We start from the raw sequence: 15,778 nt of genomic DNA on the forward strand, positions 1-15,778 counted from the left end.
CACTTTAAAATATTGACATTTTGAAGGTATTGTTTGTCATTAAAGATTGTTTTAACATCACACACAACTTGTTCACTGGTCTATTAATTTGAAGAATTTTAAACTAATTATTTCTTGCCTATTCAGAATGATAAATAGTATTATAGGAATTCTAAAAATCCCATCTAATTCAAAGTTAATTTTGACACCCTCAACATGAGGATAATTCAAAAAGTTCATTGAAAAATAGAATTAAATCATAATGTGCATTTTCCATGAACTTTTTGAAGACTTCTTGTATTCTGTATACAATTATGATGTTTCCTTAATTTATATTTTAAAATTGCAGTTATCAGTGCATTCTAATTCAATGATGTAATTCTTGCAGTCTCATTTTACAAGTATAATTTGAATGTGTTAAGCATATTAGAACAGTTGAAATCCTTTTTTGAAGTGTGTTTTGAAGATGGCAATCCAAAATATTAGGAGCTTAAAATAGGATCACATTATGAACCTATATGGTGAACTAACTCACACAACTTGAAATTGCATTCAAACTACATTTGTAAATGAGATTTTTTTGCTCCTTAACATAATCAGATTTCTAGGGCTTTCCATATAACTGCTGGCATACTCTTTTGGTGATGTCCATTATTTCCAGATTTACATCTTTGCTATGCTTGCATTTTCAGTTGGGGGAAAGAATAGTGAATAGCTCTGACTTAGGACTGTGCCACATTTTTCTCATACCTGAACTAAGCTTCAGTTTGGACATGAGTGGGTTGTATTCCCATTGGACTGGGACGTTGCCAGTGACTCCTCTACTGCTCACAGTTTAGTGGGCTATATAAGCCCTGACTTTCTGGTTCATATGCTTAGGAACATACTTGAATTTCTCACAGTTTACAGGTAGGTGATTCCCTTAAAAGACAACATTAAAGCAATCTAAATTAAAAGGCTGATCCATAACTTTAAAACCTAAAATTTTCTCTATTTTGCAGTTTACCTTCATATTGTTTAGTTACAATGGGTCATATGCATAGGTGTGTATTTTTACTTGGGAAGCATTTTATTTCTGATATACTTGCTATCTAAAGGAAGCTATCAAAAAAATGAGGAATTGGTTAAAGGGATTTTTTTTTTCTGAATGAGATACTGGTAATTAAAACTGAAATTTTTATAGTTGTCCTATTTAATACCTACTGAATGTAATATGAAACAGTCTAACCAGTGATCTGTTGGTGTGATGGCCTAATGGCAAATAGTCTTCCATTTGAAAATCTCATCTTAGGAAGAGTCCTTTGAGTACAACTGTAGAATAATAGTAGAGTAGAAATTGCATATGAAATGCATGGCCTCTAATTTTTTTCCTATATTTAAACCTTCCCCTCTTTTGTTAAATAGTGTAACATTATTTCCCAAAAGTGCCATTTCATTTGAAGCATACAAGGTAATCTTAACCATTTTTTAGGTGAGTACCCAGAATATGAAGATGGGTGGGCTGCCGCGTACGACACCTCCAACTCAGAAACCTCCCAGTCCCCCCATGTCAGGGAAGGGGACTCTTGGGTGAGTATATAACTCAGTAACTGCAGACTGATTTCACCTAAAGTTGTGTTAAAAGCTAAGCAGAGCCTGTATTTAAATTATTTTTGAGTATTTGAAGAGAGAATGTTTCCTTCCTGGAATTGATTATATTATGGGTATAACTTTCCCTTTTCCTGGACAACACACATTTATACATCAGAAATATTTTGTTTAGAAATTATTTTTCTAATACAGTTCAAATTGGGGGTAAAATCCTAGTCCAAGGTAATGGTTTATTATAAATTGCAGTCTAATTTTTAATTTCCGTTTTTTTCCAGAAAATTTTTGCGGTCTTTCTTATTGCATTTGAACTTAGACTGTCTTTCTCAAGAAGGTTGTATAGATGATAAAGTTCTGTCTAACCTGTTATGAGAATATTGAGCTTTAGTTTGCTCCTACAGATTTAGGCTCTGGATTTGACTTTTGCAAGCAGAAATGGTCAATTAATGGAAAAGCCTGACATTCTTCCGTGGCCTCACACTGTAAACATGGTTTATCTTGATCGAGATTTGTATTTGCTTGGGCATAATGTAGCCCAGAAGCCAGAGGAGTGCACCTGTGGGCCGGTTCTGCAGCTTGTTGTGTGCTCCTGCCTGCTCAGCCTCTAAACAGTTCAGTTTTTTCATCTGTAAAAGGGGGTAATATTTGTCCTTTATAAACTTTTTAGGGTCACTGTACCACAATTTGGATTTTTTTAAAAAATGTATAAAACAAAGACAATATGTTTTGATTACCATTGGCTATAGGATATACGGCAAACAAATTTTAATTGACAATCTTTTTTTGGCCCCCTCACCAAAAACAAACAAACAAAAAACAAAAAACATAAAGTACAAAACCAAGATAAACAATAAAACCGAAAATCCAGTCAAGCACTGTGGCACTGTGGGTCAGGACAGGATAAAGATGATTGGGATATAAGGGAGGATAATGTTGGGGGAGGAAGTATAGTTAAGACAATGGGAGACAAAAGAATAAAAGAATAAAAATGATTTCCAATCAGGAATAGGATGGCTTTATTTGAGGTAGACAAAAATTTTTTCTTCTTTGAATAGAAGAAATTAATAATAGAAAGAATTAATTAATAGAAAGAAATTAATCTAATGGACCAGACTTGAGGGTAGCATGCAAGTGAGTTGGTTAATGCACAGTGGTACAGGGATGAGGGTACAGTGATCAAGAGGAACTGTTTATTCATGTAGAACATTTGCATTTCTATCACATATATGGCCTAGAGGGTTTTAGTAGATATTAAGTCAGCAAGATAACCTGCTGCATGTCCAAGAAGAAAGTTTTTTACTCGAATATTTTGAAGATTTACTCATGCATCAGTATTTGTTTTCTTTGTGTATTGGCATTGGTCGTGTAGCATCTTTGTAGACTGTAGGGTTGCTGAGCACCACGTGGCCATTAGATGGTCAGAGCCTCCTTTTTGGGCATAGTCTGCCTAATCACCATATTTGTTCTTCTGCCTTGGTGGTAGTGGTGGTGTTCTTGTTGGTTTTTGTACCTTAATTGTATCATTGCTTCCACTCTATAGTTCTCAGTCAGTAAAGGTTTTCTTCTTGAAGGAAATAGCATTTTTATTGTCTGGGAAAAATTACCTAAAAATCATGTCTCTGGAAGTTGATCAGTTTTCTGCTTAGTCATTTATATTTGCATTAAAATTTCAGAGATGTTTGACATTCTTTTTAGTATTTTAAACCAAACTCCTGACATTTCTTTTTTCTTCTTTTGGCCCAATATTCCATCAAGTGCACCATATTTATTTTTAATTATTTATATGTATGTATTTATGCAAGGAGAATCTGTACGTCTCAGAGTCAGCAGGGTTGTTGCAAAATTATCTCATTCAAAATCAATTAGCCATAATTTAAGGGCCCAGGAGAACAGTGTTTAAAAGCACTCTTGGAGCCTTTTGATAAATGAATTATTGAGAAAAATACGTAAGTCATTTGAGTAGCATTATTTCAGGAAAACAAAACTTTAATTTTTAAACCTTGAGATGCCAGTTTTTTTTTTTTTTTTAAATACGAGTCTCATCTGTAAGATGTCAGCTTTTTAAAAGATTTTATGTATTTATTTGAGAGGTAGAGTTACAGAAAGGGGGAGTGACACAGAGAAAGGTCTTCCATCTGCTGGTTCACTCCCCAAATGGCCGCAACTGGGGAGCTGGGCTGATCTAAAGCCAGGAGCCAGGAGATTTTTCTGGGTCTGCCATGTGGGTGCCAGGGACCCAAGCACTTGGGTCATCTTCTACTACTTTCCCAGGCCATAAGCCGGGAGCTGAAATGGAAGAAGGGCAGCCAAGATACAAACCGGAGCCCATATGGGATGCTGGTGCTGCAGGCAGTGGCCTTACCCACTATGCCACAGTGCCGGCCACTCTGGTGGTCTTGTTAAAATTTTTTTTTTCCTCTACCACTTGTAAATGTTGAACTCTGAGGTTGAGAAGAGGAAAGGGATATCAAGGTATAAGTTGAGGGAAAAAGTGAGGTTGTGAGTGTGGAAGATGAGATTAAATTGTGTATTTTTGTGTACACATATACTTTAATGTATTTAGTATCTAGAAAGGGAAATGAGTTGTTGTGGGTGGTGTCGATAGGCAGTATGGGGGTTATGGATTCAAAACTCTAGGATTGTGGTCCCCCGTTAGGTTACCCTAGGTGAGGGAGGGAGGGGGAGAACGATAGTTGGAAAGTTCATGCAGTACAGCTGGGAGACAGTGACATACTACAACAATCTCTTCTAAGAGTTGGGTCTAGGACACATTGGCATAAGTGGTGGAGAACCTTGTGTTCTCAGAAAAGTAAATGGACAAAATTGCATTAGCACAGGGAAATGAGGTTGGAGATGGAAAATTAACAATACATGCTCACCAGAACCCTAATGATGGAGAAGTAAATCTTTAGGAAAGACTGCAATTGGTAGCTGGGTTATGTTAAAGGACATTTCCTCTCTCATTTTCCAGTTGTATTTCACTACTGGCAGCTCTGAGTTTATTGTGCCGAAACTTGCTTAATCACACACTACATACGCTCTTCTTTTTGTAGGCGGCACTCCCCCTATCGCACACTGGAGCCAGTGCGTCCTCCAGTGGTACCAAATGATTACGTACCTAGCCCAACCCGTAATATGGCTCCCTCGCAGCAGAGCCCTGTGAGGACAGCTTCTGTGAATCAAAGAAATCGAACTTACAGGTATTTTCTCTACCTCAGCGCAAAATGTGATGGTCATAGTACCATGATCCGGTTAGCTAACCTCGATTCAGTCTCTCTCATTTTCTACACGCTAAGTTCTTTTCCTCACTCTATTCTCCCAAACCTCATCTGATTCCACCTCTCTCTCCTCATGTTCTGATGCAACTTTGAACAGTCAGGAAGCCGAATACAAGCAGAGACATAACCAAGTACGAATTGCTCTATGAGGTTATTAGTTTAATTGATCTGCAAAAAAATTATGGGCCAAATGTGGGAAATTTCTAGTTGTTTTTTGGTGGAACTTTACAGATGAAAAACTATACATAATGAAATATTAATATGGGATAGTATATCAAGGTACCATTGCAAATTAAAGTCAATCAAATCATCTATACAAGAAATTTTTTTTATTATAAAAGAAGTTTCTTCAGATAAGTATTAAACTGGAATATACGAAGGCAATATTTACTTTCATATGTTGAGCCCCAGTAGTTTTCGCTTATGTTTATGGAGAATGTTTTTCTTCTCTCAGTTTTGTTATTTACATCATACTAAAAGGTGGTCGAAACAAACTTACTGAACCCAGCTTTCCCCCTGGATTTATTAAGAAATTCAAATGTGAATTATCATTATTGTAACAATATTCATTTCAGAAAATTTTGGGAAATGATGATGTCTTATATAAAACTACTCACGTTTTGGTGGCTTTCATTTCTTTAGCAGCAGTGGGAGTAGTGGAGGAAGCCATCCCAGTAGTCGGAGCAGCAGTCGGGAAAACAGTGGAAGTGGGAGTGTGGGGGTGCCTATTGCTGTTCCTACTCCATCTCCTCCCAGTGTCTTTCCAGGTAAAGCGTTAATGGTGCTTCATCTTCAGGTTTTCTTTCTGAATTTGAATTACAATTACAGTGGACTTTGTTTGAGAATCCCCCTCCCCCTTAGGACTCATGAATGTTGGGTAATCTTTATATATTTTTAATTTTTAACGAAGTGATTTGTAAGTTTTGGCTCACTTTGCACTTCTTTGTTATTTGGTTCTCTGCCTTTGGGGCTGGAGCTCAGTTGGTGCTTTGATTTTTAGCACCACTTTGTAGAAGTTACACATTTAATTCCAGCTATTGTTACGATATTGTGTATCTTTGGACACAGGAGGGATTCTTTATGAGAATTGTATTAAACAAAGGACTGGGCAAATATAAAATTAGCTTTGACAGTTAAATTTAGCGGGCTGTTGGAATTTAGTAGTTCCTATTTGGTCTGAGAACACCCAAAATTAAATTTTAATTTTAAGAGCATGGCACAAAGACAGGATAGAATATTCCATATTTATGTATAATATGACAAGTAGCTACACCTTTTAAAAATCATGAAAAAGATTTGTGTTTAAGTTCTATTTTTACCTGATGATGTTGTCCGGAGGGTATATATTTTTTTTGTGTAATTCAAAAAGTAATAATGTTTTTTGGTGTATTGTGTTTAGTTTTGTGTATTTTTTACAAATGTTGGGCTAAAAGTGGCACTATACAGGAAGCACTTTTTTTCCTCCAAATTAGTGGCTTTCATAGAAAAAGCAGTTTGTTTTTAATGAATTTTTAAAAATCTGCATATTACCCTGAGCATCTTGAATTATTTGCTGCATACCTGGTAGTTCTTTAACATATGCTTCATTCTTTTCTTTCAACTCTATTCTTTCAATTAATGGTAAGCACTGAAAATCTAACAGTAAATATTCCACTGCCTTTTCTAATCCTGCCTACTGTGACTGCCTCGTTAACGCTGGCTCTTCCTCTTTCCCTCAGCCCCCGCTGGCTCTGCTGGCACTCCTCCCCTTCCTGCTACTTCCGCATCCGCCCCTGCCCCTCTTGTTCCTGCTGCTGTCCCTTCCTCCACTGCCCCCGACGCTGCCGCCGGGGGTGCCCAGACCCTGGCTGATGGCTTCACTTCTCCAACTCCCCCTGTTGTTTCTTCCGCTCCCCCTGCAGGTGAGTATGGCTTATCCATTGCAGGCAGGCGCAGTCATCTGCTCTTCTAGTACCTGGGAGCCAGCGTTAGGGGTTTCTTGTTTGTTTGCCTTTGTTTCTGTTTTGTGTTCTAAAAAAAAGTATGAAGAGTAATATAGTAACTAGCAAGTGGCATATGACAGATTAGAATTTCCTGAAAAAATCGGGGTAAAGTGTCTTATACGCACTTCCAGTAAGGTAGCACAAATACGGTTTTTTTACTGCTTGAAATTAGAGATTTGTAAATTTAGTATGGAGCTATCTTCTATATGCTTTCAAGAAGTTGTCATTAGAAATTGTTTGTTATAGGTTAAATCAATAAAAAGGAAAGTATGACAATAATTCTAAGGTATATTTTATAGGAAATAGTTGATACAACAATTGAAAGCCTCTGTTAGTCTGTTATGGAATCTGTTACTTATTTTAGCAGCATTGGAAATTCTTTTTTTTTTTTTTTAATTTATTTGACAGAGTTATAGACAGTGAGAGTGAGATAGAGAGAAAGGTTTTCTTCTGTTGGTTCACCCCCCAAATGGCCGCTATGGCCAGAGCTACGCCGATTCGAAGCCAGGAGCCAGGTGCCTCCTCCTGGTCTCCCATGTGAGTGCAGGGGCCCAAGCACTTGGGCCATCCTCCACTGCCTTCCCCGGCCACAGCAGAGAGCTGGACTGGAAGAGGAGCAACCGGGACTAGAACCTAGCGCCCATACGGGATGCTGGCGCCACAGGCAGAGGATTAACCAAGTGAGCCACAGCGCCAGCCCCACATTGGAAATTATTAGATGATGAACTTTTAAAGAAATTCAGGTTTATTTTTAAATTGTAACGTGAAATCTGTTTTAATGGGGGAGGAGATAAAAAATTACTACAGCATATATTTGAAAAATTAATAGTGATGCTGGTTAGTAAGCAGGTTCTTACCTGTTAAAAATGTGTTTGGATATATATCACATTAGCATTTAACTTTGCCAGTAAAGTATTTCACAGAATAAATATTTAGCTTTGCTCTTCTAATCAGTTGTTTACATGTTTCAAGACACTTTCAGCTGAAATAGATTTTGGATTGTGTATTATGGAATGGCTTCTGTAATAGACTTTAAAAAAAAAAAACTTTTGAGAGTGGATAAATGTAAACCTGAGCTGTTCTTTGATCTGCATACAGGAGTGTTAGGCCAGACAAGCTACTAAGTAGTGGAATCTTGTTATGTTCCTCCTGTTTCAAGAGAATAAAAAGTACATCTTGAAATTGGCTATAGTCAGGCCAGCCTCGTGGCTTAACAGGCTAATCCTCTGCCTTGCGGCACCGGCACACCGGGTTCTAGTCCTGGTTGGGGCACCGGATTCTGTCCCGGTTGCCCCTCTTCCAGGCCAGCTCTCTGCTATGGCCCGGGAAGGTAGTGGAGCATGGCCCAAGTGCTTGGGCCCTACACCCCATGGGAGACCAGGAGAAGCACCTGGCTCCTGGCTTCAGATCAGCGAGATGCGCTGGCCGCAGCGGCCATTGGAGGGTGAACCAATGGCAAAAAGGAAGACCTTTCTCTCTCTCTCTCTCTCTCACTGTCCACTCTGCCTGTCAAAAAAAAAGAAATTGGCTATAGTCCCTGAAAGGAAAAATTGCCCCGAGTCAACATTTTAGTAATTAAATAATGATTTAGTAACAGATGTCTAGCTTTTAATGTTCACTAAATAAACAGTTGTTATGAGTTAATGGTTGTATTTTTTTTAAAAAAAGCAAGATAAGTGCCTTATTAACAACTTATATCCATATAATCTCTTATTCAGAGTTTGAGTCACCAGTTATTTTTTTCCTTTTTTAAAAAATTAAGGTGTAATATATGTACGGTAAAATTCATCTCTTTCGTATATATGAGTAAACTTCAAAACATTTGTGGGAGACAGAATTCAAAGAATGAGTTTGTTTTGGTACCAAAAAACTTAGGTGATATAAAAAGTCTTTTCATAATATTTGGAAAGTGTGTATTGTGAAAACATTTTACATAGATTGAAATTGTTTTTGCACCAAAGTAAACTCGCCTTTCCTTGTATTTTGCCATGAACTTTCTGAAGTAACTGTGTAAGTCTGTCAGTTCTGGCACAGGTGTGCAGTCCTATAACCACACACAGTCACGATGTAGAGCAGTCCTGTGCTCTCTCAAGTTTCCTTCACACTCCTTTCCTGCTGCCCCGGCCCCTAGTAACCCTTTGTTTGCTTATTTTTGTCCCCTAAAAGTATGCCTTTGTAAGAACAGCATATAAATGGAAGTCTGCAATGTACAGCCTCTCGTATCTGGACCAGATACGTTTAAGATTTATCCTTGTTGTTGCACGTGGAAGTGCTGTGTTCCTTCTTATTGCTGAGTATGGTTTGTGGTATGGATGGATCACATTTGTCCTTTCTTTCCCAGTTGAAGGCCACTTGGACTGTTTATGGTTTTGAGGGATTATGAATAGAACTGCCATAGACATTCACATACAGGTTTTTGTGTGAACTTAGGGGTTTTTAAAATTTTTTAATTTATTTGAGAGAGAAAGAGATAGACAGACAGTGCTCCTGTCTGCTGGTTTTCTATTCAAATGGGGCTGGGCCAGGCTGTCGCTGGGAGCTAGGAACCCACTCTGGGTCTCCCATGTGGGTGACATGGGCCCAGTCACTTGAGCCCTAGGGTATACATGAACAGAATGCTAAAATTGGGATTAGAGTCAGGATTCAAACCCAGGCACTCATGAATGGGATAGATATATTCTAAACACTGGACAAAATATCTATTCCTGAACATGGGTTTCTCATGTATTTTAGTAAATAAATACCTAGAGAGAAGGATCAGTAGGTTGTATTAAAAACTGCCAAATTGTTTTCCTAAGTGGCTATAAAACTTTGCACTTTTACCAGAAACATGAAATTTCCAGTCACATTCTTATTATTTGGTACTGTTGTTTCTGTTGTTATTTTTTATTTGAGAGGCAAAGAAACAGATCATCCATCCTCTGATTCAGTCCCCAAATGTCTGCGATAGTTGGGGCTAGACCAGGGTGAAGCTGGGAGCCAAGAACTCCCTCTGAGTCTATTCCTTGGGTGGCAGGGACCTAAAGACTTGAGCCATCACCTGCTGCCTCACAAGTTGTACGTCAACAGGAAGCTGGAATAGGGAGCAGAGCAAAGACTCAAACTTGGACACTCTGATGTAGGATGCAGGCATCCCAACAGCATCCTAGCCCTTAGGCCAGATGCCTCCCAATCCTTTCCTGCTGTGCCCTTTCTTCTCTTCTTGTCTTCCTCTTCCCCTTCTTCTTCCCTTCCTAGTCCTCCCCTTCTCTTCTTCCTCTTCCTGGCCCCACCTCTCTCTCCTCTGTCCTCTCCATCTCTCTTGCTGCCGAGCGCTCTCTCAGGGTGCTTTCAGCACTCTCTGTTACAAAAGCCCTCAGCTGAGTGAGTATAAGTGGGGTGAAGTCAAGGTAGAATTTTAAGAACTCTCTGGATTGAATTGGGAAGTTGGATGGATTCAGAAAGAGTATCTCCAAATGGCATAAGCCATTAAAGAAATGTCTAGAGATTAAAATCTAGTGAAATTAATAATAAATATGTATGGATTTGGGGTGATACTAAAAATGAGATATTTTTATTTACTTTTTATACTCCAGTTTTTTTTGATAGTTCAGTTTCTTAGACTGTAAAACAAAATAATCTTACTTCAGAGAAATATTTTTGATTGAATAGGCATGTATTTTAGAGCTACATCATTAGACCTTTTGCTGGAACACTATGTTCTTTAAATTACTACTTAAATTTATTGTTACCATTATTTATTATTTTGGAAAAAGACTGTGCCAAACATTTTTTTTTGACAACCAAACATTTTTTTCTTTGCCTTCCTAAATGTCATTCTTTTTAAGTTTAGTTTTCAGTGTTGGTAGCTTTTTTTTTTTAGGGCAGAGAGAAGGCACTCTTTGTTTTGTGCTCTTGTAACAGAAAAACACAGACTAGGTGATAGATAAACAATAGGAGTTTCTTCAGAGTGTGGTTCTGGAGCCCATGACCCCATCTGCTGAGCGCCTTCTGCTGGGTTGTAACGTGGGAGAAGGCATCAGTTGGCAGCACAGTGCTGGTGTACACTTTGAAGGGCGAGGGAAGGGGTCACATTTAGCCTCTTATCTGGAACCCACTTCAGAGCTAACTTGCCCACTCCTGCTATAATGGCATTAGTCCATTCATGGATGGCAGAACCTTCATGGTCTAACCACCTCTTAAATGTCTCACCTTTTTTTTTTTTTTTTATTAAACTTTTACTTAATGAATATAAATTTCCAAAATACAGCTTATGGATTACAATGGCTTCCCCCCTCCCATAACTTCCCTCCCACCCACAACCCTCCCCTTTCCCGCTCCCTCTCCCCTTCCATTCACATCAAGATTCATTTTCAATTCTCTTTATATACAGAAGATCAGTTTAGTATATATTAAGTAAAGATTTCAACAGTTTGCCCCCATATAGCAACACAAAGTGAAAAAATACTGTTGGAGTACTAGTTATAGCATTAAATAACAGTGTACAGCACATTATTTTTTAATTTTTATTTATTTATTTATTTATTTTTTTTATTTTTTGACAGGCAGAGTGGACAGTGAGAGAGAGACAGAGAGAAAGGTCTTCCTTTTGCCGTTGGTTCACCCTCCAATGGCTGCTGCGGTAGCGTGCTGCGGCCGGCGCACCGCGCTGTTCCGATGGCAGGAGCCAGATGCTTCTCCTGGTCTCCCATGGGGTGCAGGGCCCAAGGACTTGGGCCATCCTCCACTGCACTCCCTGGCCACAGCAGAGAGCTGGCCTGGAAGAGGGGCAACCGGGACAGGATCGGTGCCCCGACCGGGACTAGAACCCGGTGTGCTGGCGCCGCAAGGCAGAGGATTAGCCTGTTGAGCCATGGCGCCGGCCAGTGTACTGCACATTAAAGACAGAGGTCGTACATGATATTTTTTAAAAATTAATTAATTTTCGGCTGGCTTAACAATTTGACACTCTTGTTTATGGTGTCAGTAATCTCCCTAGGCTCTAGTCATGAGTTGCTAAGGCTATGGATGCCTTTAGAGTTCGCTGACTTTGATCTTATTCCGATAGGGTCATAGTCAAAGTGGAAGTTCTCTCCTCCCTTCGGAGAAAGGTACCTCCTTCTTTGATGGCCCTGTTCTTTCCACTGGGATCTCACTCGCAGAGATCTTTCATTTAGGTCTTCTTCTTTTTTTTCTTTTCCATGGTGTCTTGGCTTTCCATGCCTACAATACTCTCATGGGCTCTTCAGCCAGATCCGAATGCCTTAAGGGCTGATTCTGAGGCCAGAGTGTTGTTTAGGACATCTGCCATTCTATGAGTCTGCTGTGTATCCCGCTTCCCATGTTGGATCGTTCTCTCCTTTTTTGATTCTATCAGTTAGTATTAGCAGACACTAGTCTTGTTTGTGTGATCCCTTCTACTCTTAGACCTATCAGAGTCATCAATTGTGAACTGAAATTGATCACTTGGACTAGTGAGATGGCATTGGTACATGCCACCTTGATGGGATTGTGTTGGAATCCCCTGGCACATTTCTAACTCCACCATTTGGGGCAAGTCCGATTGAGCATGTCCCAAATTGTACGTGTCCTCCCTCTCTTTTTCCCAAATGTCTCACCTTCTAAAACTGTGGCAGTGGGGATTATTTTCAACACAGGAGCTTTTGTGGGGACACATACAAACTATAGCAGGGGCCATAACTTTTTAATTGTGATGATTTTAAAACCTCATCTAATTAATTTACTAAGAACCTAATGTTAACTGGTTATTTAATTGTAGGTTTTCCAGACTTAATAATTTTATTTACTTTTCTCCTTTTGCACTTTGATATCGTGATGCTGAGCAGTAACTGTTGGCTTGCATTGCATTTTTAGATAGTAGTTCAATTGGCTAAATGTTGTTATTTTTAATAATCTCAGTAGGATCCAGGCTGTGTACATGAAACAGTTCATTATCTAAGATGATTTTCTTTAACTGAAAGATTCATGTTCTGTCCATTTTCAGGTCATCCTGTTCAGTTCTACAGCATGAATAGGCCTGCCTCTCGCCATACTCCCCCAACCATAGGGGGCTCCTTGCCCTACAGACGCCCTCCTTCTATAACTTCACAAACAAGCCTTCAGAATCAGATCAATGGAGGACCATTTTATAACCAGAATCCAGGTTAGATTTTCTTCTGCATTCTGTAAAGTGTTATCTAATGAAAAACCTTCAATTAAAAGAAACCTTTAATTACAAATAGCTAGTACATAATAGGTGGTTAGTAGTATTTGTTGAATGAGTGATCAATGAATGAATCCTGGGTTGCTTAGCAATGCCTTCTAATCCTTTTTGTTTTTAAATCAATGCATAATTTCCATGTAACCTAGAATTTACATTTCTGAACAGACTCCTTTTGAATGTGTTAGTCATTTGCTTTTTGAAATAGTATTGTGGTGAACAGTATTTCCTGTTTGTTTATTTGTATACCATGCTCTGAATAACAAAAAATGAAAAGTTGGGTATACATGAACAGAATCTAAAAGTGGCAAAGGAAAAAGAAAATGACATTTTTGAAGCTGCATTGTGCTAGGCAATTATACTTACTTAAATTCTCTTACCAGACCCGTGATGGGGAAACCGGGACTTGGAGAAATTGACTTAGATGGAACAGTTAGTTATAAAACAACTGCATCATGCGTACAGAAGAATTCACCTGGCACATCCGTCATGCTGTGCACAGTCATTATTTTGCTCATTCCCTAGAAAGGGGCAGGAGCACATATTGGACTTTATTACCACTGCAGATATGGTGTATCACCTTACTGTGTCTTCCTAGATTTTTGCCAAGAGTCCAGTAAGTCTGTATGTGAATACTTCTGATACTAGGACAACTTCTTACCTCTTTGATAAGCCCTGAATTATGGAGCTGAAATTTGCTTATTGTGGCTACTACTATGGAGGAAACCTAAATTATTTCCTTTGGAATCTTTAAAAAGAAATTTGGTCCTCCTCCTACCTAAATACATATAATTTAAAGAATGTTTTATATTTATTACCTCAGGATTCTTGTAATCATGTACAGAATAGGATTGGTGATTATTTTTAATGTATAGTTTTCAGGTGAGAAAACTAAGGATGAAACGATGGTTAGGTTAGGGACTGAACCGAGGTCTTCTGACTTTCAGGTCCATGTTCTTTGTTGTCCTACCTTCCTCTGGATTTTAAGTTAATCTTTCTCTTACTCTCCTGTATCTTTTCTTTTTTGAGGGATGGGGGTGTATCGGGCAGGAGCTTTGCCCTCATTATAATGTACAATGCAGGAGAGCCTAGACTTTGCCAGTCTTCTACATTGCCCTAATTGCACTCACTTCTCTTACTGCTGTCCTTGGTCACTCTGCTTTTGGCCATACTATTCTTTTATTCATTTGGAGCCTGAAGTTTGACAAAACTACCTGTGTCTTTCACACATTCTGCTTTCAAGCCATGTTTTATAAATCCACATTTGTTCAGGTGCTGTTTCACACTTACATAGATTTTTATTCCTCAATTTTTATTCCTCAATTTTCTGATGTGGCCTGTTTTAGGGTTGTGCTGAAGGTAAGATTTTGTCCTTGATCTTCATAGAATTCTGAATAATTATTGCTTATGGCTCTTATGTACCTTCTTTTATCCTTACATAGAGTTTTTGAATGAATGGTGTCAGTCCAGAGGGAATCGGTTTCATGAGGGAGCTGAGACACTGTATTGTTACAGCTTGAGACCAAGTAGATAGGATATGATAAATGAGTATATGTGGAGATACTTCATGCCCTGTGTATGCATACTAAAATAGTTCTGTGAGAACTTCGTAGGTAGAATTTACTGGAAAGCTCTTTAAGTACATATTTAATGCATTTTAAATAAGTATTTCAATATTTTTGTTGTAAACCTGATTTTCACATACTTGAAAGTACACATTAAGAGTAGAAACAGATTCTTTTATGGAATGATTGTAATGAAAGTATGTTTCACACTCATGGAAGTAAGGTGAGCTGAAATTATTGGGCCTTTGGTGTATAATGTAAGGCAGCTAACTTGTGATTAGTTTTTCTGTACTCTTCTCTATCAAGGTCTGCCTTTATTCTCCAGGGATTTGGTAACTGTTTCAGTAGCTTTATTAGTTGGATAATCAGGGTGCTTTTTCTACACTAAATTTTTTTTAACTAAACCATGTTCTTTGGAAAGCTCTTTTTCTGAGACTTACTACTTTGTGAGTCAATGTTCTAAGGCTTTTTAATTTATCTCCATTTTATTTGCTTTAAATATAAATCTCTTAAGTTACTCCCACTGGTCTTATGATGGCCCCTGTTTTGTCACAGTTAAAATGAGAAGATATTTTATACTTCTTGAAGTGGCTAATTCCCTGATTTAACAAAATGGTCTCAGGTGGTGTTTTATGAGCCTGTGTGTACAGTTGGAGCCTTGCCATGGATGTGCTACTGAAATGAGCTGGTGAGGTAGTGGGAGTCTAGTGAATTCCAGGTCTAGCAGCACTGGTACTGCATTTGTTACTGTCCAATTTGGCATGAATTTGAAAGAAGGCATTATAATACAGAAGTGATAAACGGACACTGTGTGTAGTACTAAGTCCTAGGTTTTCTAATGAGATGGTTTTTAGCAAGTTGTTGAAAAGTACGCTTTGCTAACTGAGACGCTTTTGGTTCTCATTGTTTGATCCATGCAAAGAACTAGGAATACCAATTTATCTTTCATCTTGCCAGTAGTGAGGAGAGTTATAGAAATACATAGGGCTAGTCCTGAGATAAGTTTATTTTGAAGGTAAATATGAAGTGCCTTAGTGGTATAGAAGAATAAATGTAGACATAGATGTATCTATATATATATATATATATTTACATATGCACTCATGAACCTAGGTTGGTAAGGAATCAATGACGTAGAATTTAAGTTGTAAGACTTTTAGTAGAAGGTAGCCTACATTTTACTGATCA

General features: G+C 38.3%; 1 protein-coding gene across 11 annotated transcripts in view; it reads left to right on the forward strand.

The window, feature by feature from the left end:
* The window catches only part of ABI2 (abl interactor 2), a 113,522-nt gene that overhangs the window by 76,123 nt on the left and 21,621 nt on the right, over nt 1-15,778 (forward strand). For 7 of the 11 annotated variants that reach the window (XM_062190125.1, XM_062190111.1, XM_062190144.1 and 4 more), the window contains 4 exons: nt 1,451-1,548; nt 4,620-4,766; nt 5,487-5,611; nt 12,810-12,968. In XM_062190125.1, coding sequence (XP_062046109.1) covers nt 1,451-1,548; nt 4,620-4,766; nt 5,487-5,611; nt 12,810-12,968 — 529 coding nt within the window. The remainder of the gene's footprint in view (nt 1-1,450; nt 1,549-4,619; nt 4,767-5,486; nt 5,612-12,809; nt 12,969-15,778) is intronic. The other 4 variants (XM_062190131.1, XM_062190113.1, XM_062190122.1 and 1 more) reach the window with 1 other exon arrangement.

This window comes from Lepus europaeus, chromosome 1 (assembly GCF_033115175.1).
Source record: "Lepus europaeus isolate LE1 chromosome 1, mLepTim1.pri, whole genome shotgun sequence".
Classification (NCBI taxonomy): Eukaryota; Metazoa; Chordata; class Mammalia; order Lagomorpha; family Leporidae; genus Lepus; species Lepus europaeus.